We start from the raw sequence: 22,990 nt of genomic DNA, 5'->3' as shown, positions 1-22,990 counted from the left end.
CCCGCCGTGGAGCCCCAGCCCAGCCTGCATCCCTCGCAGAGCGGCGCCTGGAGCGAGCCCCAGGGCAGCCCCTTCGCGGGGCAGTACGGAACGCGCTCCAAAACCTTCCAGAGCCAGGCTCGAGTGGCCTCCAACGGTAGGAGCTGCATTCCATACTGAGAGCGGCACCTCTCCGTCCTCGCAGGGTGCCGAGCTCCTGCCTCTGTTGTGCTGCTGCATTGTGCTCTGCGCTGAAAGCAGTCGAGGTTCAGAGCCTGGGAAATGAGCACAGTTAGCACTTCCAGAGGTGTGAACGTGGGTTTGTGCTGCTGCCATCTGTCTGAGCCTCTCAGATGGGTTCTGGGCAGGGGACAGAGTTACTCAGTGCTGCTACAAGCTCCATTTCTATACAGCACTCACTAGAACAGCTTTTGCCATTGTTATTGAATTCGTAGCTCATTAAATGTCAACCTCTACCACTCCTCTCTGCCACGAGTAATGCGGTGCTGTTGTGACACCACTCACAGGACAGGGTTCTGCTGCCTCTTGTAAGGGATGGCATCAGCCTCATGCCAGGCTGCTGAGCTGCAGCTGCAGAATTCCACACAGCCTCAGGCTTTCAATCCTACGAGGCTGTTGGGGGAAAGAGGAGATGGAGTCTACCTCTGAACTGCACGTACTAGAGCGTGGCCCACCTGGTCTGGCAGAGAATGCTGCCCACTGTGCCTTTCCGTGCTTTTCTCTGGTGGTGCAGAGCCCCAGAGAATGGAGGGTTTGCTGCCAGTTTAGCCAAACTGCTGTCAGAACCACACCACCCAAACAGATCCTTCCCAGCACTCTAAATATGGAAGGACCCAAAACTCATCAGCCTTCGTTCTGCTGGGAGGCACCGGCAGGGACAGTTCTCTGCATGCACAGAAGTGCCCAAGCCTGCACAGATTAGGTGCCTTGTTCCCAAATCCAGCGAGGAGGTGGAGCAGCACCTCTGTCCCCTCAGGGGCCTGATTCAGCATGGGAGCTGAAAGGTGTTGGCAGGATTTGGCCCCAAATGCAAGCAAACGGCTCATTTCTGGTCTCTTACAGCTCAGAATGGTCTGTGGGGCAGTGGGAGGGTCGTGCTGAACGACCTCCTGGCCAGGCAGGAGCAGTGCCCAGGCTGCCAGCTCGGGAGGCACAGGGCGACCTGCCTGCACAGCTCTCCTGCTGCAGAGAGGAATGCAACCTCTGCTGGTTACGTAAGGATGGGTGTGAGCCCTCTGGCCACCTGGAAGGGACAGTCTGTGCAGGAACCTGCCTGCTCTGGGTGTTGTGATCCGCTGGGGAGTTTGGCTGTCTTGGCTCCACAGCCTGGTCTCTAGGAAAGGAAAACTTGAGGCATTTCTGGGCTGTGAGTAAGCTCTGAAACTGCTCCTCACCCAGCACTGCAGCTCTTTTGGGCAGCCTGATTCCTCCCAGCCCTTGCACTGGGAGCCTGAGCATCTGTCTCAGCGTTTTAGATGTTCAGAGGAGGGACAAAGTCCTTAAAAGCTGAGTACAGAAATGCTGAACAGTGTCCTCAAGGGAGATAACTGTTCCTTGGTACTTACCCTGGTGTTTGAACACATCAGGGTAAAAGTGGCCAGGCAGGAGATAAGGTTGTCACCTAGGGCTGTCAGGCTTAGCTCATCCCTGGGGAGATGTTCAGGCACTACAGCAGGTCTGAGTTCAGACACTTTCTGTCCCTTGTGGATAGACAGTGAATAGGAAGTGAAGATCATGTTGTAGGACATCTGAATGACTCAAATTTGAACAAATAGCACATCAAGTCCATCTAACTCTTCTACTTGCAGGGTAGAGGAGAGGCTGGAAAGGATGTTTAATAGGTGCTGGTATGGAAAGACTTTGTGAGAGAGGAACTGGCAGAAACAGAGGAGAGAAGAGGAGGAATGGGGAGCCCAGACAGTGCTGCAGCAGAGGGAACACACTTGAAAAGTGAAGTGGTTTATTCCAGACCAGATTTACTGTGGTGGCTCCACAGGTCAGGAAGTTAGATAGGCACCTGTGACCCACAGCATTGGTGGAAGCCTCTTGGGGCTGCAGGGAGCAGCATATCTGCCCTGTCAGGACAACACACTCACCAGGGTCTGCCCAAGGCTTTGCATTTCTTGTGTCCCGTAGCGAACCCAGCAGAGATGCAGCAGCTGCATTAGCTTTTGGGTTGTACCAAGGCCATTTCCATGGGAAGTGCTTGTGCTCAAGCACAAACTGGTGGCACTGGTAGAGCAGGTGAACTCTCAGCAGACCCAGGAGACACAGGGCTCCTTGCTGCTCACAGGGGGAAGCAGCTGATGTGTGGTGTTGTCTCCCTCTCCCAGGCACACGGCAGCTCTCCGGGCTGCCTGCTGGCTGCCTTCCACACCAGGGCACACAGCTTTTAAGGCTCCTTCATAAAACCAAGAAGTCTGTTCTCCTTCGAAAATTAAAAATTGATTTATAGCACGTTGGAAAGGGTTGCTTTTGTCCTCTAAAAATGATAAAGATAGTGCTTGGAACAATGACTGAGAGCACTCTAGTAGATGTTTCTTACAACACAGTAAGTGATCAGAGGAGGGAGGAGAGGCAGAAAATAAAAAACCCTCATGAATATGTATGGAGTCAGCGGAACCTGCTTCGGTTTGAAGTATTGGGGGTCTCTTTTCCCATTCCCAGTCCCCGCGGTAGATTTACATGGGTAATTTCTATCAGTGCTAATGGGGATTGTAATGTAAATCCCTGATGCCTCCATGGGAAAACAGACCCCTCGGTTTCCCTGCAGGCTTCTGCTGGAACACGTGGTCCTGCCACAGGACAGATGTACAGGTGTTTAGTGGGACAGCTGGTCCACATGTTCACATGCAGTTCACCATGCCTTGGTTAGAAGGAGACAGGAGCCACCAGCCCTGGCTCCTGCTGTTGTCCTTCACTTATCCCTTCCAACAGTCCATGGAATATTGAGCTCTGATCCAGAGAGAGGACAGGCTTTATCCTGAGGAACTTATTAGTCTGAAACAACTGAGAAGGTGCTGGAGGAAGGATGGTTTTACTTTGTATTTGTCTTCTATTCATAAAACTCTCCTAAGCCCAGAAAGCAACCCAGGCCTGGGCTGCAGCCACAGGAGTGTGGGCAGCAGGTCAAGGGAGGTGATTCTGCCCCTCTGCTCTGCTCTGTGGCTGGGGCTGGATGATCCCTAAACTCCATTCCAACCCTTAAAATCCCACAATTCTATGATCCTCTGGCTCCAGTTCTGGGGTATTTGCTTGTCTCACTGGAAGGTACAGAGTTATGCTGGTGACAGCAAGTTGTAAGTAGTCTTGAAATTCATCCACTCAAAGTCTACCTTTACCAGGTAGGTAAAGGGCATTGGTGGGGCCCAGGGATTCTGAGTAATCTGCTGAAAAGCTAAAGATGACATTGTTTTTTTCCCTCTGTACCAATGAGATAAACATTCCGTGGACCATTGAAAAGGCTAAATCCCATCCATGCCCCAAGGAACTTCCAGTGAATAGACAGTGCACAATGAAGGATGAGATCAAACTAGGCAGATTCTGCTGAGTCAGTAACCTTCTAGCTTTCATTTGAGGCTCAGCCTGGTTTCCAGCGAACTTTTTACCTCTAAAAGTTGTTTTATTTGCAGCTGAAACCTTGGAGAGATGAAACTAGTGGAACTACTGCATTTGTATTTGCCAGATTTGAGATTTGACTCCATTTACCTTAATGCAGTTTAACTGGTCTTGTTTACAGCACCAAAAGTTGTAACTGCAGTAGTGTGGACAACATAAATACCTGAGGAAAGGAGGAGAGAGAGACACCCAGGAGATGTCAGTAGTCTTTAAATGATGCACCAGTTTAGCTTCACTTTGGAGAAGGATCTCCAGTTTACTCAGGGCTGGTAGATGTTGCTTCAGAGATGAAGGAGAGAATGGAAGGATGATGAGAAAAGCTGTAAAAGAAACGACTCCCAGACTTGTATCTCTGAGGAGCAGGTATTTGTTTATTCAGCGCTGGGCACAAGGGGGATCCTTCCACCAAACCTGTGCTTCCAGGGACAAAACTTCATGGTTTTTTATACATTCCTTCCAGAGATGGGTGGTCAATATTATTACAATTAGTTCTAAAAGAATCATTGGCCCGTCCCCTTGCTCAACCTGCACATCCCCCTCCTCAGCCTGCAGGTAGCTCCCTTTAGGGCATACTTCCCCCATGACTCCCCTCTGTTCACTCAGCAAGCAATCCTTGGCCCTTTAGAGCTTTCTTCCCTTTGTCCACTAGCCAGGAATTCCCCAGCCCTTTAGGGCTTTCTTCTCCTTATCAAGGAGGTAGAAAACAAGTGCCTGGAAAGGAAGACTGGGGATGGAGGGGCATAGCAGGAGAATTAGCACAGGGTGGGAGTGGGTTAGGGGTGCCCAGACTCAGCCATTTCCCATGAGGATTGAAGGCAGAGGATCTGTGTGGGTCTGGCATCAGGGAGCTCTGATGAGAGAACACAGCCCAAACCCAGAGAGGTATTAACAGCCTGGTCTAGCTTCAGAGGAGAGCAAAAGTAATAAGGAAAACTGGCAGGATTTATGAGCAGAGATTAAATGAGTTGCTTATGTTCACTGTAGTTGGGTAATGATTAAAGGGCACTGATAAGTGTCAGACTGCGGAAGAAAAAGGGAAATTCACTGTCTGAAGTTCACATGTGACACCAAGTGAGGTGATTTTTTAGGCCCGTTTGTAGATGTCTTTATAAAAGATCATCCCTCCCCTCGCAGGCTTAGAGCAGTGGAATCACTCTGTTTAAAGGACTGCAAGCCCCTGTGGAGGGGAAGGGGCTGTGCATCCCCTCCAGCCTCAGCCAGGCACTGCCAGGTGCTTTGTTGGCTGTGAAATGTCTGTTTGCAGCACCAAAGCTAGGGATGGAGCTGTTCCTGTCTGAGGTGCAGGATACAACTGTCCAGGGAAGGCTTGAGGGCTCTCACAGCCTGTCCTGTTTAGAAATCCTAGGCCCTCATTTCATGTCCAGTACAAATCTGTGCCACCCAGGCTGTCTCCGTTCTCTGTAAGGCTGAGCTGGGAGATGGGTTTGTGTGTGTGATCCATAATGAGGTTTGGTGCTTTTGTCGTTCCAGGCTGACAGTGGAGGGCCCTGCTGAGAGGAGAGCACTGTGCTGGCTCTGAGCAGGCTCCTCCAGCCCTTGGCACGTTGCATCCCAGCTCTGTAATTGCACCTGTCAAGACCTGGATAAAAACTAGTGGTCCTTCCCTCCTGAAAGGACCATGTTGAAAATGATTTGCTTTCATGCTTTGGATCTGGTTTCACAATCTGTGTGTTGATAGTAGTTTCAAACTTGCGCTGCAAAGTGATTTTTGTGTGGGTTACATATCTCTCCCCCTGTTTGTTCCTCTGTCTTGCAGGAGAAATCCCAGTGATGAATTCCTCAGCTGGACCAAACTGCTGTACATGTAACTGCCAGTCAACCCTGCAGGCAATTCTTCAGGAGCTCAAGACCATGAGGAAACTGATGCAGATTCAAGCAGGTACGGTGACTGGTCCAACACATGAAAAGCATCTGGCTGGAGGATGGGGCTGTGACCTTTGGAGGTCCCTTCCAACCAACCCAAACTGCTCTATGATCCTATCAGCTTATTATTAGGGAATGGTCTAGTAAGAAATCTAGTGTGAAGACTCAGGAAAGCCTGGACCCTTCCTGCTCCCTTCAGAGAGCTCATTCAAAGTCCAGTTTTCACAGGCTTCTTGGAAATGCTGGTTTTACTTTCAGGTCCTTACCTGTAACACGGAATTTTATCTTGTTGGAATCTTTGAAGGCTAAATTAAAAGCAAACCTAGTGTGGTTTGATGTTCTCCTAACGGAGCTGAGTGGGTGGGTCAGTGTGCCACAACCACCCCCAGCTGCTTTCACAGTGCATTGATTCAGGGGTGCAAACTGATCTGCTCACCAGTTCACTGACCTCAGGGGTAGGAGAAACAAAGCTGGAGGGTGGCTGAAAGCTGCTGAACAGCACTTCATTCAGTCCTCTTCAAATTCCTGCTCTGTGGTCGCCTGGGCTGAGCTGTTGCTGCTGCATGTTTTGGCCTCCACCACCCTTCTTCAGTCTGGTCTTACTCTTCTTCCACTGGCTGAACCAGCAACAGTCTGTTCTTTGGGAAGTGTAGTTTTCTGCCAGGGTGGGAGCTGGAACAGAACAGAGCCAGAAGAGCACTAGAGCCAGCAAGAGACCAGGGCAGGTAGGAGCTAGGTAGGTCATCACAGGCTGCTGAGAAGCTGCAGCCTCTGTGCTCGCTGAGAACTAGTGCTAATGCTAACGAGGAGCTGGAGCTGCTGAAGATCTTGTCAGCTGAGTGGTCTGTCCAGTGTGAGTGATGGGGAATGGAGCTGTGGAGGGTTTTCTGTCGAGTGGCTGGGTAAGTCCTCTGTGGGAACAGGGAGTGAAGTGTGGGTGGAGGGAAGGGCTGACTAACCCCTTGTCTCCATGGGGTGTGAGCCATGGGAAGGGTCAGGCAGGTTTTGGCAGAGCAGTTGACACACAAGATGCTCTTCTAGGAGTCCCCAGCACACAGGATCCTGGTCTGAGCATCTTGCTGGGACATGGGACCAAAACTGGCTTGAGACCGAGAGCTGCAGGTCTGGGGTCATGCCAAGGGAGTTGGTTCCTCGAGCAGGAGTATTGTTTAATTGTGACGTGTCTGCAAAGTACCTTGTTAATCAGTGAATCTCCTGATTCACTGGGAACAGTTCATGCTTTCTGAAATTACAGTTTTGCAGAGAAAAATCATTTGGCGTTTTTGTTGCTCAAAGGAAAAACCAAACTAAAATGCAAACATGTAAATGAGAATGTAATGACTTATTCCAGTGCTCAAACAATCTATTGTCTTAATTACAAACTGCACATTGCAGCCTGGAAACCCTTGCCAGGAACGAAATATTCCAGAAACAGTTTAATAAACAGCATCCCGAGGTTTGGTGTTCTCCTCAAGCTTTGAAGATGTGGAACATTTGTAGCTCACTCATATCCTGAATGAGTTTGATCTGCATGTGTAGCATTTTCCCTTTTCTGACCTTGATCTTAGTGATTTACCCTCACCTGTAATTGTATCCTGGTGGCATTCTGCTTCTGGAGACACAGTGATACAGCTTCAGGATTGGTGCCTTAGTTTGTACAAGTGATTGTGGATGCTGGAGAATACAAAATACTGATAAACATGGGATATAGTTCTTGTATTTCAGTGGTGACATGTGGACTGTCATTTTTGTGTATGAGTAAAACAAACTGATGCAACTTCGGGTTCATTTTTTTCTCAGAAATTAAGCTATTGAGTAGTGTTTTCACTCATTCTTGCCACAATGGCACTTGAAATGTTCTTGCTGAGCTAATTAACTTGGAGGCTGCAGTCAGAAAATATCTGTCACTGCACTTGTATGATCTTACTGTACCAGGAAGAGCTGCTCAGAGACAGTGATATTCTCAGTGACTCCAGAGGGTACACAAACTAAGCACTGCTGAAGTGCTTTGTGTGTGTCACCAACCACCCAGGAGTCATGGGGGGGAAGAACCACATATCCCTCCTTGCCCTAAGACACATCCTGAGAACCTCACACTGGAGCTCTGTCATTATCCCCATCACATAGGCTGGAAAATGCTGCAAAGGGGATGAAATGTCTCTGTTGCCCCTGCAGCAGCAGCAGCCCTGGAAACACCCACTGATCCAGAAGAGTGTCAGCAGCTCAGTGGTGACTCTGGGGTTAGACATGTGCTGTTGTCTGTGCATTAATGCGTTGCTTTCTTCCATTCAGTCGGGACCCAACACAGACAACAGCCTCCTGTGCCTCTGATGTGTGCACAAAAGTCAACAATCTCAAGAAAGAGGAATAAAAAGAGAAAACTGCCCCTCAAAACTATGGAGCCAGTGGCCGTGAGCAGGAAACCCAACCCTGTGGAGAACGAGAAGAAGCTGTCGGCAAACTTGGAGCGGTCGAGTCTGCAAGTGATGGAGCCTCCCCTGAAACCAGACACCCCTGTCTCAGGCTTTGGGATTATCCTTGAATCAGCTTCATCAGATGTAAGTCAACATTTTACACAGCAGGATCAGAGGAGTTTAAAGCACTGACTCACTCAGGAGAATCAGTGCTTGAGTCACACTCTGTGTTAGAGTAAGCAGAACCACAGAATCCCAGAGCCAGTCAGGCTGCAAGGGACCACAGTGTTCATCTGGTCCCACCTCCTGCTCCAGCAGGGCCAGCCCAGAGCACATGGCTCAGGGTTGTGTCCAGAGGGGTCTGGAACACCTCAGTGAGGAGAATCCACCACCTCTCTGGGCAATCTGTTCAGTGCTCAGGGACTGCACAGCAAAGAAGTTCTTCATTGTGTTCAGGTGGAACTTCCTGAGCATCAGTTTGTGCTGTTCTCTCTTGTTTTATTGGTTCCCCCAGTGAGCAGAGTCTGATCCTCCTCTTGGCACCTCCTGTTCATGGACTTGAATCCATTCCTGAGGTTCCTCTCAGTGTCTCTTCTGGAGGCTGAACAGCCCCAACTCCCTCAGCCTTTGCTCACCCCTGAGGTGCTCCAGTCCCTTCAGTAGGGTTAGACATGGAGACTGCAGATTACCAAGTTGTGGTAATTTTTTCCAACTTTCATTAGTGTGTAGTTCTCCCCTGAGTTCAAGGTTGTTTGCACTGGTAGTGGGAACTTGCTCTTCACATCTCCCCATGCCATAATGGGATGAGGAGCCGTGAAAACTGCTGGGTGTGTAAGCCATCCACAGCCCTGCTATTTGCTGCTCAGTCCTTGGAGTCCACGTGTGACTTCATCGTGCCAAGGTGTGTTTTTGTGCCTGTCTGCTCCTACTGACTTCAGTGGACTCCTCAGCTCTGCAGAGCTCATGCCTGTCCCTGCTCAGTTGGGTCCTCTGCTCCTCGTCGCTGTCGTTGCTGGCTGAGAACCTCAGCACTCCCTGGTGCCAGTGTGGCTAAAGGGGACAGACTTTGCCACTCTCAGGGCATGTCCTTCTCTCCTGTAAGAGTGCAGTGAGTATGTTTTCGTGATTCATGTGCCTATTGAGAGGAATTTCTGGTGTCTGGTTGGCTTTGCCTAACCCCCAGACTGATGTCATTCAAAGCAGTTCACCAAGGAGTAAACTGAGCATGAATTTCCCTACTCCATTGATAATTTTGAGCAGGCACTTTCCATTACCCTAAGTACTGTGAGCTAGGAAAGCATGATGAAATTCAGTATCAATAAGCCTCAGTGGAAACAATGCAGAGATAATAGTCCACCTCTCTGGGAGAGGGAGCTAATAAAAGCAGTGGTGCTGCCTCAGGTAGAGGGGAGCAAGCCACAGCACTAGGGAAGCTGCACACTGTGACATGGAGGGACTGGTTGGATCTTTGTCAGAGCTTCTCCCTTCACACTACTGTGCTTAATGGGGTCTGAGGGAATGGTCTGGGCAGGGACTGGTGATTTATCTCCAGTCTGCAACTTGTGCTGCTAACTTCTCTTTGCTTGTGGTGCTCTTTGTCAGTCTGAAGCTGTCTGAGAATGGTTCTGTACTTGGGATGGAATTGTGTGTCCCAGTGCTGGACATGACTCTTTGGGGTTGCCAGTTGACCCAAGGAAAGACAGAAGAGGAAACATGTGGCTCACAAATCAGGTCCCTCTCTGCCCTCCCACGCCTGGGCCCTGCTTGCCACGGTAGCTGATTGACTAAATTGAACCCTGAGACAAACAAACTGATTCTGTTGTGTCTTTGGAAAGAAGACAGTTCAGTTCTGAAAACAGAAGTATTTAGCAGCAAAAATAAAATGTGACCTTAAATGTTTGGAGAAGGCTAAAGAAAGTCACTGCTTGCCAAAGGAATGGCAGCGTTATCCCCTCTGTTTATTCCCCAGCACCTCTGGTGTGCTCACCACCAGTGTCTGAGAGGCTGAAAGCTGTTTAACTCAGCACCACAAACAACTGTTCCCCTAGGATACCCCCAGGACTCTCTGCAGCCTGTGCTGTGCCATGCACCACCACTGCGGTTTGGCCAACAGGTACCAAGCTTTGAGAAAAGTCTGAGTTTAATGGGTGTAAAATTTGGGCTGCTAACACCAGCATTGTTAGTTCAGATGTGCTGAGGTGAAATACTGCTACTCCTGGAGCTGGGAGAGTCCTTGTGAGGCCAAGCCTTGACCTGGCCCATGACTCACAGCCTGCACTGTGCATGTAACGTGCTGCTCTTAGTTAAACTTCCCTGTGTTTGTTTTGCAGTTACAATATTTCATTATAACCTCATCATTTCTAATCTATTTATCACAACCTACTAAAAAGTCTAGCATTAAATTTAATTCACTGCCTGTTAATTTTAGCACTGCAAAAGCCTTTGGCATTCAGGTCTTGCTTATTTGATTGTACACCAGTTGCTTATGCCATGATCACTATACTAGAGTCATGGAATTTTAGGAGTGGGAATGGAGCTTAGAGCTCACCCAGCCCCAACCCCTGCCCTGGGCAGGGACACCTCCCACCAGAGCAGGTTGCTCAAGGCTCATCCAACCTGGCTGTGAACACTGCCAGGGTTGGGGCAGCCACAGCCTCCCTGGGCACCCTGGGACGGGGTCTCACCACTCACTAACAACATTCAAAGTGATCAGAGAAGAAGGTTCTTCCCCCAGAGGTGTTTGGGCACTGAACAGCTCCCAGGGCAGTGTCACAGCCCCAAGGCTGACAGAGCTCCAGAGGTGTTTGGCCAATGCTCTCAGCACAGGGTGTGACTGTCAGGGATGTCTGTGCAGGGCAGGAGTTGCACTGATGATCCTCAAGGTCCTTCCAGCTCTGAACATTCTGTGATTCTGTGATAAAGTTCAGTTAGTTACTGATTGTCTTTGGTTGAAGAGTAGTGCACTGGTTAAGGAAAGGAAGAATAAATTGTTATGCCTTCAAATGATTCCACTGATAAACAAATTGATTCCTGGATTAAGAAGGAAATAGACAAAATAATATTGACTCCTCTGTGCTGGTGCAGAGGGGAGCTCTGAGATGTATTTTCCAGCTGTGTTACTGGGGTGCTCAATACACCCATCAAAGCATAACACAGGTGTCCTCAGCTGAGCTCAGGGAAGGCAGAAACCTCCCACAGAGTCCTCACACAGCCACATCCATGCCCAGTGCTCACACAGGCTTTGAAAGGATTCGCTCGCTGCAGCTCTGCCGAGTCGCGAGAAGAGTTGCGTGGCCGAAGCCTTCTGAGATTGGCAGCCCTTTCCTCTGTCTAGACTGAGAATGTTTGCAGGTGATTTGATGGGAGGTGGCATTTGCTCTTGCTGTGTAAACAGCTTTGAAAACACCTCGTCCCTGGTGGATATATTTTCTTCTAGAGGAAGAAAAGGGCAGGTCCTTAAGAGCTAGGCTGTAGTGTTGGCTGATTTCCTTGTGCCATGACCACTGATTTTATTTCCTTCATTGCCAACTTGAAAATAACATTTTACAAATTTTAGTTTATTCACAATGTATCTTCTTTCCAGACCTATCATTGTTCCTTGCAGAAATCATACTTAAGCATTGTGTGGTGCTTGCAAGTCCCGATGCTCATGTAACGTCTGATAGGTACAGACGGGGCAGCAAAAAGACTCATGACAAGGGACTTCCTGGAAGGTCTTCTGCCTTGGCCCACAGTGTGTCTGAGAGAAGTCTCTTGTGTTACACTGGGTAGTTTATTTCATTGTCTTCCCCTGCATCTCACTCCTGAGCAGTCGCTTAAATCTGTGTGATTTCATAGAGTCATGGAATCAGCAGGTTTGGAGGAGATCTCTGAGATCATCGAGTCCAACCATGAACCTGTCACTGCTGGAACCCCCAAACCCTAACCCAGATCCTCCAGTGCCACATCAGACACCTCTGAAACACCTCCAGGGATGGTGACTGCACCACCTCCCTGGGCAATATCCCAGTGCTGAACACCCAACAGGGAAAACATTTCTCCTCACACCCAATCTGACTCTGCCCTGGCTCAGCTCAAGGCCATTCCCTCTCTCCTCTCCCTCAGCCCTGGCAGGACACACATCCCCCACCTCTCTCCAGCCCTGGCAGGAGTTGCAGAGAGCCAGGAGGTCACCCCTGAGCCTCTTCTCCAGGCTGAGCAACCCAACTCCCTCAGCCCTTGCCCATGTGCTCTGCCCTTTGCTGCCCTCGTTGCCCTTGGCTGGACTCGCTCAGAGCCTCAATGGCCTTTGGGCAGTGAGTGCCCAAAGCTGAGCACAGCACTGAGCTGGGACCTCCCCAGTGCCCAGTGCAGGGGGATGACACTGCCCTAGTGCTGCTGCCACACTCTGCTGAGCCAGGACAAGGTGCCCTTGGCCTCCTTGGCCACCTGTGCACACTGTTGGCTCCCACTGAGCTGTGCCACCAGCACTGCCAGGTAGACCAAGATTTACCACTGAGGTTTGTGTGATGAAACAAAGTGTCTCTCTAGCATCATCCTCTGCTAAGGATGCATTTCGGGAATATGTAAACAGGGAGAAATGAATGCTCAGGAAGTGCTGGCTCCAAGGGCAACCTCGAACTCATCGTCTGCTTCTGCTCACATGGGCCATATCTGCACCGGAGCCCTCTTGGGAAACCACGTGGAATGGGCCTGTACCCCTGTGTTTGTGCTGCTTGGAAATGCCTGGCTGCCCCTCAGCACAGCACTTGGCAGTGGAGCAAGTCCATTAAATGGTTGGATGAAAGTCCAAAGAGCATCGCTTAGGAGCATTGCAGTGGGATCACCCTCTGCTCTGTCATTATTGCCCAATATCGAACGGTACCTCTGGTAGCTGCGAGCTCGGAGTAATGCCAGTAATTGTGAACTGCTGCAGCAGTGAGACAGGAGTGTGATTGTCTGGTTTGCCCTTTAAGGTTCTTGTTCTGTGCTGGGCTGTGATTTCAGTGGCTCGGGCTGCTGTGGCCCTGGACACCTGGAAGGTGGTTTGGTGGGGTGACTGTAGAGCCTCCCCAGACACATGACTGAGGTGAACCAAAGCCCCCGAATGCTCCTTTAATTCAAACCTGTGTGTTCTTTTGGTAGCCAGAAGTGCAACTTGCAGAAGGCTTTGATGTCTTCATGCCGAAGTCGCAGCTGGACTCGATCCTGTCCAACTACACGCGCTCCGGGAGCCTCCTCTTCAGGAAACTCGTCTGCGCCTTCTTCGACGACAAGACTCTGGCCAACTCCTTACCCAACGGCAAGAGGAAACGAGGCCTCAACGACAACCGCAAAGGGCTAGACCAAAACATTGTGGGTGCAATCAAAGGTATGGGGTTTGCTCTTCCCCGTGTGTCACTGGAACATAGCTCAGCAGAGTGTGGGGATTAGACTTTCTGACGTGGGTTAGGTCTATTAAAATATGCGGGTTTATTTTTATTCCCTTTCATTCACTTGTTAAAAATAGCTGCTGCAGGGACAGCTTGTGTTCCTTTGGAGGCAGAGATCCTGCCTTCTGCAGTCAGGCTCTGGGGTTAGAAACTCGGTGTTCATCTAACACCATCTCTTTCTCCCTGCATGTCTGAGAGGCAAAGGAATCCTGAAAACACAGTGCCAGCATAACTGATCCTCTCCAGCCACAATCCTGAGCCTTGCACTGCATCTGACTGTAAATCCTTTAGGAGTCAGGGGCTGGACTGGGGAGAGGTGGAGAAGGATAACACTGGGACTGAGAAGAGTTTGATGCTCCTGAGAACTGGTGGTGCTTCTCCTGGGGGAGCAAATGTGTTAGTTGGTGTGAGCATCCCATGGTGGTTTTCTGAGCGATCATTGCTTTGTGGCTTCCAGAATCACACAGTCACAAAGAGCTGGTACTGGGGCAGGGGTTCTGAGCTGCCTCCGAGGACCCTGAGAGCTGATAGTGTAGGGACAGTACCCGACTAGCAAAGACAGGCTGTGCTGCAAAAGGGACCTTGTTTTAGAGGCTGTGGCTCGTCCTGAGGCACAGATTGCTGACCCAGGGGACACAGGGCAAGGAGAAGAGCTGCTCTAAGCCCACTGGCAGCAAAAGCAGGGGAACACTTTGCAGCCACCCCTGTGCCAACTTTTGGGCCTCTCTCTCCACAAAAGACAGGCACGCTGGCTTGAGACCAGTGCAGGGTCACCAAGGCTTGTGGCACTGAATCAGGGAAGTGGTGAGGTGCCATGTGTGGAGGAGCTGAGAGAACCAGAGGGAAGATGACTCAGGACAAACTTTTATTGCTTCCCACAAGCACCTAACTGAGACAGGGAAGAGAAGACAGAGTCAGACTCTCCCCAGAGGCACAAGAGGCTTTGGGCACATGGAAAATTGCAAAGGGATGTAAGGAGAAGCATTTTCAGTGTGAGAGTGGTTGAGCAGTGGGATAGGAGCTCAGAGGGGCTGCAGCCCTGGGAATACTCAGCACTCTGAGTTGAGTGCTCTGGCTGGCCATGCTCAGAGCATGGGCTGGACACAGGAGCCTTTGGGGGACCCTTGCAAGCTGTGAGTTCTGCAGTGATGTGTGTGCTGTGCCTGTGTCGCAGTCCTAACTCATCTGACAGAGTAGCTGGCAGAGTTTTACAGTTCTGCTTGTAATCAGCTCCAAATCACAAACTGGTTTATACCTTCCTGAGCTCAATAATCTGCAAAATCTGAGTCTGAGATCACTCTAGCTGTATCTCCTTCTTCCTTAAAGACTTTTATAAATAAATGGAAGAAAAAGGAGTTCAAAATTACCTTTTTTTTTTAATGCTGCTCTAATTTGAGCGGCACTTGATGAAAGAAATGTGTTCCAGGGAATGCAGCATCACTGCTGAAATAGCAGCCACTGCAGAGGACAAAGTTTCTCAGCTTGGAGGCAATTCTGGGGCTTGGCACAGCCTCTTCCCTTGAGCTTGGGAGGAGAAAGGGCAGAGTTGTGGTCCCAAGGAATAAATACCATCCGTGATGGTACCACTGGGTACCACTTAGTAGCAGTGATCTTCACTGGCATTTCCTTGCCCAAAGGCAGTGCCTGATCCCTGACAGGGAAGCCATCCCTGAAAGCTGTGATGGAATAAGATGCCAAGGGCTGAGGTCTTGTAGCTCCTTCCTCAGCCTGGCTCCAGTGGCCCCTTCTTCCCCCCAAGGAGCTACCGGGAACTGTGGTCCCATTTATCCCCAGGAAGAAACGAGCCAGTATGAAGTCTCCACAGGAACAACATCATGTTGTTTGTGTTATTGTCATTAGGACATTCCCCTACCACGTGCCCAGATACCCTGCAGTGGCACTCTGAGTCCTTTTCCGTGCCAGAGACACAAGAGATACATTCATGGCAAAACCAGGCAGAGAAGCCAAAGGAAGGACTGTTTGACTCTTCCTGTCTGCAAACATTTTCACTGCTGCCCTTACAAGCGATTTCATGCTTCTGCAGCAGGGTGATTAGCCAGGGAGCAATTCTCTCTTCTGGCTTGGGGTGTTCAGTGGCACTTGTTGAATCAGCTGCAGTGTTTCTCCTGGGCAATTAGCCTCCCCTGCGAGTTGCATCAGTCCTACACCCAGAGCTGGGGGAAAAAAAGCGATGAAGAAATGAAAATAATCAAAGCAGCTATTTTTGCTGAATGTTGGTGATTAGAAATCCAGCCAGTGCCATCCTTCCCTGCTGGAACCAGTGAGCTGTGCTCAGGTGTGAGTGTGATGTGTCCCCCAGGGATCCCTTCTGGGACCAGTAGTGTTTAATGTCTCCATCAGCGACACAGACAGTGGTTTCTAGGGCACTCTCAGCAGGTTTGCAGGTGACACCAGGCTGAGTGGTGAGGCTGGTTCACTAGAGGGAAGGGATGCCCTGCAGAGGGACCATGGCAGGCTGAGGGAATGGCTCCATGTGAACCTCGTGACGTTTGAGAAGGCCAAGTGCAAGGTCCTGCAGCTGGGTCAGGGCACTCACCAGGATCAGGATGGACTGGTGGATGAAGGGGGTGAGAGCAGCCCTGCAGAGAAGGATTGGTGGTACTTAGACAGGAGGCAGCAATGTGCCCTGCAGCTCAGAGCCAACCATGTCCTGGGCTGCACGAGAGGCATGGCCAGCAGGTCAGGGGAGGAGATTCTGCCCCTCTGCTGACCCACCTGGAGTGCTGCGTCCAGCTCGGGTCAGCAGCCAGGAAAGACATGGATCTATGGAGTGATTCCAGAAGGGAACAAAGATGGTCACAGGGCTGGAACACCTCTGCTGTGGACACAGGCTGAGAGATTGGAGGGGGCTCAGCTCTGAGGAGACCTTACTGAGGCCTTTTCATATGTAAAGGGAGCTCCTGAGCGAGGTGGAGACAGACATTTCTCCCGGGTCTGCAGTGACAGGACAAGGGGGCAATGGTTTGAAACTGAAGGAGGAGAGGTTTAGACTGGACCTTGGGAAGACAGGATTTTTTTATGCTGAGGGTGGTGAGGCACTGGCAGAGGTTGTCCAGAGATGCTGTGGATGCCCCATCCCTGGAAGTGTTCAAGGCCAGCTTGGACAGGGCTTTGTGCCACCTGCTGAAGTGCAAGATGGACTGAAAGGGCAGGTCCCACTTCTGCCTCCTTCCTGTTGCATTCCTTTCTGTCCATATTGGTGTTTCCCTGACCACACACTGAGCAACCAAGACTATGCTGACTTTCACCCAAGAGAGGAACGAGCAGTTCAGAGGGGATAACCAGGTGAACATACTGGCTCCCCAAGGGCCTGGGCTCTGTGTGCTGTGCAGGCCCAGCAGGCACAGCCTGGTGTCACACACTGTCCCTGCTCACAGGAGGGACTGCAGTTGCCTGTTGGGAGTGAGTAGGAGCCTTAAGCCACTGCTCCAGTTCCTGTTGTGTTGGGCACCATATGGGTTTGGAAGGGAAGAGTAGCTCTACCCTCAGAGAGATTTGCTGCCAGTCAGGCAGTGTGTGTGGCTGGGTGGGCTCCTCGGGGTGGGTCTGAGCCCCGTGCTGACCAGGCTGCAGAGGAAGCACCACGAGCACCTCTCGGGCACGAGGAGCTATCACCCTGGGGGAGATTACTTCTGGTTATACTTAGCAGCTAGAACTGCTTCAGATGCGTGTGGATAGACACACTGACATCGTTGGGGTTTGCTCCATGTTTGCCCATCCCATTTCTATGACATGCAGCACAAATTCCTTGAGCTGCAGCCAGTGAGCTCTTTGTTTGCAGTGCTAATTGGACCCTGGGCCCTGAGACCTCTGGCCAAGGCTACGGCAGCAATGCTAACAGCAATATGCTTCTTCTCTCCCTGCCCCTCTGTGTTTTGCACCTCTGAGTGACGTGGTGAAAATCAGTTGCATCAGTTTCTCTCCATTTCTGTGTGTTTTTGGCATAACATTGTCAGTTCTGCTGTAAACACAGAATTGGAGACAATGTTGACCCACTCAGTGCCATTTTTATGAAACACAAAATTGGGCCTGGAGGTTCCAGTAACTGCACTTTTTTATCTGGTAGCTTTATAACAGTTCTGTTCCACCTGGTTTGGCAATGTGGGAACTGATGTCCATGGTGGTAGGACTTGGTTGCTTTGCCTGGCCAAGAGGCCACCAAATGACCAGGTCTGCAGCTCTCCACCTGTGCCCTGTGTGAGGCAGCATCGACACTTGTCACCTCTGGAGACTCAGTTCCACTGCACTGTTATTTTTCTGGGACAATTTTGTGTGAGATTCATGGAGACACCAGGTAGAGATGGTTCCTCTGGGTCAGGCTACGCAGTAACTATGGCACTGCTGCAATATTGATGCACCCAAATGACTTGTGGGTGAACTTGTGGAACACTGAGTTGGGCTTCACTCTCACAGTCCTAGATTTGGGCCTTAAAGGTCTCTTTGATAAGTGCATATCTTGATCTGTTTGTTTAGAGTCCTCTCCAGGCTCTTTTCCTCTGTTCTGGTGGCACATTTCAAAAAGGTGTTTTGTATTTCAGTCTTTACAGAAAAATACTGCACTGCTAACCATGTGGATAAACTTCCTGGTCCTAGGGACTGGGTCCAGATTCTTCAGGATCAAATCAAACTGGCAAGAAGACGATTAAAAAGAGGCTCAGGTATGTATAAAGAAATGAGGGACAATGTGTGAGATTCAAAGCTTAGAGCCTTTGTCCACAGAAGTGTTTTTCCTATTGACTGAAGAGTTGTGAGTGTTCACTCTGTGAGAATTAGGTTTCTAACACTGCAGCAGGTTTCTGTCTGTGGTGTTGCCTTGTGTTTGGTGTGGCAGCAAGTTGAGGAGTTGCCTTTGCAGCCAAGGTAGTTTTGGGCAAATGTTGTCTCTAACTCCTTTTTATTTGCACCCAAACTCTTCCCAGTGTTTGAAATAGCTAGGACCAGTTCTGTACTGCTAGGACATCACCCAGCTGACCTTTCCCTCTGAACCATGTGTGTCTGTAAGGACACACTTCCTGAGTGTGTTTTCATCAGAGAATCATCAGAGATCTCTGAGATCATTGAGTCCAACCATGAACCTGTCACTGCTGGAACCCCCAAACCCTAACCCAGATCCTCCAGTGCCACATCAGACACCTCTGAAACACCTCCAGGGATGGTGACTGCACCACCTCCCTGGGCAATATCCCAGTGCTGAACACCACAACAGGGAAAACATTTCTCCTCACACCCAATCTGACTCTGCCCTGGCTCAGCTCAAGGCCATTCCCTCTCTCCTCTCCCTCAGCCCTGGCAGGACACACATCCCACACCTCTCTCCAGCCCTGGCAGGAGTTGCAGAGAGCCAGGAGGTCACCCCTGAGCCTCTTCTCCAGGCTGACCAACCCAACTCCCTCAGCCCTTGCCCATGTGCTCTGCCCTTTGCTGCCCTCGTTGCCCTTGGCTGGACTCGCTCAGTGCCTCAATGGCCTTTGGGCAGTGAGTGCCCAAAGCTGAGCACAGCACTGAGCTGGGACCTCCCCAGTGCCCAGTGCAGGGGGATGACACTGCCCTAGTGCTGCTGCCACACTCTGCTGAGCCAGGACAAGGTGCCCTTGGCCACCTGTGCACACTGTTGCACCCTCCCATTTTCTCCAGGCTCTCTCAGGGTTGTATTTCTCGCCCATCTCTCCTCGCTGTGTCTGGCACTGCTGTCTGAGGCACATCACTTGTGCCAACACCTTGAAGTGTGACCCTTCCCTGTTCCTGCCTTTCCCCCTCCTCCCATCCCCAGTGAAGTGCCTGTTGTTATCCCGGTGCTGGCAGGGTGGGAACCCAAGGGCTCTGCAGGGATTGCTCGTGGTCCCTGTGGTCTCTCGTGGTTCACTGTCTTCTGTCCAGAGCTGCATCTCCAAAACACACTTGGGCATCTGAAATCATCCTCCACCACGTTATTAATGCCAAGAGGGAAAAGCATAAGCCTGAGGGAGATGAGAAACATCCTGAGACAGAAATAACACAGGGGCAGGGAAGAAAGTGCAGATTATTCGGTGGCATAAGCTTCCCTGGGCAGAGAAGCAAACCAGCACTGGCCTTAAAAAGGGTTTCTTGTGCCTGTTGGGGGAGGGAGGAGAGAGGGATCCAGGATAATCTCATTAAAGGCAGTGTCAGATTACTGGTGCTGTACAACAGGATTGCCCCGTGCCCCTCCCGGGCTGCCTGTGCCCCCTGCCCGGGTGGGAGGGTGGAAGGGATGTCAGGCTGCAGTCCCTGAGAAGGGCAGGGCAAGGTGTGGGAGCAGAGGGTCCTTGGGCTGTCTGCAGGGGATCCCTCAGGAAAGAGGATTGACCTAATTCTGCTGTGATTTTTGGTTTTTTCATCCTTTTTTTGTTTGCTTTTCCTCGTGCCTCTGCAGGATATTAATTAAAATGACAATGACGTTCAGCTTTTGCCTTTCAAACGGGGCCACCTCCAGCTCTGCTCCTTGCTCGGATGGGAGAATCCAAGCAGAGGATATTGTCTCTCAGCTGGCAAGACTGCAGACTGTGGAGGGGAATAGGTGACGCTGAGTGCAGTGTGACAGAGCCAGATAGGCTGAGTCTCTCCCTGCAGAGTGAGGGACCTTGCTCACCTGTCTGTGGATGAACAGTAGCAGCAATGAGCACCTGAGGAGCCCCTCAGGTTTAGCTGCTGGAGAAAACCTCCACAGTGGCTAGATTGGTAGCAAAGGTCTTTTTTGTGTTGTTTAGTTTCCTGGCTGGTCCCTGAAGTGCCCTGGTCTCTGGTGTGTGGCCATGGGCAGCACTGCCCTTTGCAGTGTGGCAGGAGTGACTGAACATGCCACTGCACCTTTCTGCCCACTGCCATCACCACTGGTGGCTTACCTTGACCCAGCCTGCCCTTGCACTGAGGAGAAGTTTGCACAGCCTTGGTGACAGCAAAGCAGCAGATGGGAGCAGAGAGGCAGGAGCTGGTGGTACTAACAGCTTCACCTCGTTGAAATGAGGTTTGTTAGCACTTTCCTGTTGCAGCCATGAGTTTCTGGTGTGAGGAACGTAGAGCTGCCCAGGAGACAGATCTGCCTGGGGCCATGCTCTGTGTCCCACAGTGGCTATTAGCAGGTGCCTGGGGAGGTCTGTAGGGCTGAGGGAAGTGTGATGTTTGCTAGCACAGGCTCAGCAGCTTCATCCTGGTATCAGACTGGTTGTGTGGGAACTGTGCACAGTTCAGCTCTTCACTGTGGACCCACACCAAAACTGAGTGTGACTTAAAGACACCAAAACAGGAGAGGAGGGAAGGCATGGAGAGAGGCTTGACGTTCTGGGAGAAGCTGTTCCAGACTCCATGTTCCAAAATGTAGCTTTTAAGGATCTGAAAATGATGGGAGTTGCAGCCCCTGAGGTGTGAGATCCAGCACTCTCCCGGCTGAGCTCCTGAGCACTTCCAGGCTGCCTGTGGAGCAGAGACTGAGCCCCCTGACCTCCTGCCCATGTTCCCAGGCCATTCCCTGGCAGTTCTGTCTCTGCCTGCTCACTGCAACATTCCAGCTGAGCTTGTGGTGCCCGAAGAACTGGGACTGCAGGGACAGGACAAGGGGCAATGGGCACAGACTGAAGGAGGGAAATTTAGGTTAGATCTTAGGCAGAAGTTTCCCTGTGGTGAGACCCTGTCCCAGGGTGCCCAGGGAGGCTGTGGCTGCCCCAACCCTGGCAGTGTTCACAGCCAGGTTGGATGAGCCTTGAGCAACCTGCTCCGGTGGGAGGTGTCCCTGCCCAGGGCAGGGGCTGGGGCTGGGTGAGCTCTGAGCTCCATTTCAACCCCTAAAATCCTATGATTCTCTGATCCTCTGCTAAGTTTTTCATTTCAAGCAGACAATAGACACTGCACTCATGAGTCTCCACTTCATCCTGTGAAACATCATTTCAGTCTGAAAACATAAATCCTTCTCTAGCTTTCAGTGACACTAATAATTCCAGAGAGTTCCAGCAGACAAGTGACCTGGATGTGCTTTCCGTCCCCCTTTCCATAGGGTGTGCTCCCCTGAGTGTCTCCGAACGAAACGAACTCCTGATCACTGGGTCCTAGATGCTGCCCAGCTGCAACCTGATTTATCGTGGTTGGCTCATCTCCTAGAATTTGGCTCTCCAGAATTAAGGGCTGAAAAAGCTTCCCCACTTGGAAAGCTAATAAAAAAGGCACACATAAAAATTCTGCTTTCTAGAAAATAGTTCCCCCGTGCAGATTTTGAAAGGTTGTTATCCTAAGCCAAATGAAAATTCATTTAAGTTCTGAATCAGTGACAATATTTTTCACAGCTGGAAATATTCTTTTTTAATTTATTTATTTTGCTTTGGCTTTTCCTTAGTTCTTTGAGATTGTTGCCTGAGATCTGAGGCTTGGGTAGGGCTGTTTTATTTGTTAGATCAGAGCACAAAGCTGTCACTGCCATTAAATTTTCATTGCCCTGTTCAGTCTTTTCAAAATTTCCCAAGTTGGCTGTCACTGAGGGAGAAGAGACTGAGGTTAATGTTACAAACAGATGTTATAATTAAAATTAAGGAATATGATAACATCCTTCAGCCTCAGCTACTGGTCCCATGTCATGCCAAAGCAGAGCACACGGAGCACAGCTCTGTGGTGCCAGGCCTGTCTCCAGCAGAGCAGCCAATCCGTTCTGGTGGATGGGATGGGGTGCAGAGTGGCCCTGGAAGGGGAGAAGCCAAAGGACAAGGCATGTTCACAGGTTTCTTCTCTTAGAGCAGAGGGAATTGCTTTGCAACTGATGCCCAGGAGATTCCACCTGAACACAATGAAGAACTTCTTTGCTGTGCAGTCCCTGAGCACTGAACAGATTGCCCAGAGAGGTGGTGGATTCTCCTCACTGAGGTGTTCCAGACCCCTCTGGACACAACCCTGAGCCATGTGCTCTGGGCTGGCCCTGCTGGAGCAGGAGGTGGGACCAGATGACCACTGTGGTCCCTTCCAGCCTGACTGGCTCTGTGAATGGTGACACACGTTGCCTGTGACTTGCAGTGGCAGGTTCCCCCCAGCGTGGGCTCTTCACCTTGCAGAAGGGAACATGGGCAGGTGCTCGTGGCCTGGCCAGGGCCAGCTCAGAGAGAGACAGTCACCTGTTATCACAGAGATCTTAAACAGGTAAGATCAGAAGGGACTGACTGGCTGTGCCCGTCACCTCTGTGCCAGGCATAGAATCACAGGATCATCTCCACCTCGGGAAGTTTTGAGCCAACAGGAATATTTTCTGAGAGATGTCAAGGTTTGAATTAAGGCCTCAGATTAAAGCAGTTTGTTGCTCCCTTGTCCTTGTTCAGACTGCTGTTCCATTGTTTTGCATGAGGCTGTTGGGTTTATTTCCTCCACCCTTCTGATTCCCTGGGCTGTGCTCCTGGCACAGTGTCTGCACGTGGCAAGAGAGTCGCTTGGTTTCTGCTTAGCAATACCCACAGGACCAGGAAGGGTGTGGGGTTAGGGTGATGTGGTGCAGTGTTTGTGGGCAGTATCTTGGATAAAAGCAGCAATGATGAGTAACTTCTGTGTTTGACTTCCCAGCCCTGAGCATACATGTACTTCTGCCCAAGGGGCAAAGCACACCTAGCAGCAGCAGCCTGGGCCAGGGATGGATGGCCAAGGGCTGATGGATTACAT

At 50.6% G+C, this 22,990-nt stretch overlaps 1 protein-coding gene across 1 annotated transcript in view; it reads left to right on the top strand.

Annotated features, from left to right (window-relative positions):
• BEND7 (BEN domain containing 7) overlaps positions 1-18,006 on the top strand; it is a gene marked incomplete at both ends in the record, with an annotated part of 28,898 nt that extends 10,892 nt beyond the window's left edge. Inside the window, 5 exon segments of the mRNA XM_009070310.1 lie at positions 1-136; positions 5,396-5,518; positions 7,795-8,060; positions 13,041-13,266; positions 17,887-18,006. The exon segment at positions 1-136 is cut by the window's left edge and continues 23 nt beyond it. Of these exon segments, the coding sequence (XP_009068558.1) occupies positions 1-136; positions 5,396-5,518; positions 7,795-8,060; positions 13,041-13,266; positions 17,887-18,006 (871 nt within the window).
• Positions 18,007-22,990: the final 4,984 nt, after the last annotated feature.

Source organism: Acanthisitta chloris, unplaced genomic scaffold, assembly GCF_000695815.1.
Source record: "Acanthisitta chloris isolate BGI_N310 unplaced genomic scaffold, ASM69581v1 scaffold33842, whole genome shotgun sequence".
Taxonomy (NCBI): domain Eukaryota; kingdom Metazoa; phylum Chordata; class Aves; order Passeriformes; family Acanthisittidae; genus Acanthisitta; species Acanthisitta chloris.
This window is presented reverse-complemented; position numbering and strand designations above follow the sequence as displayed.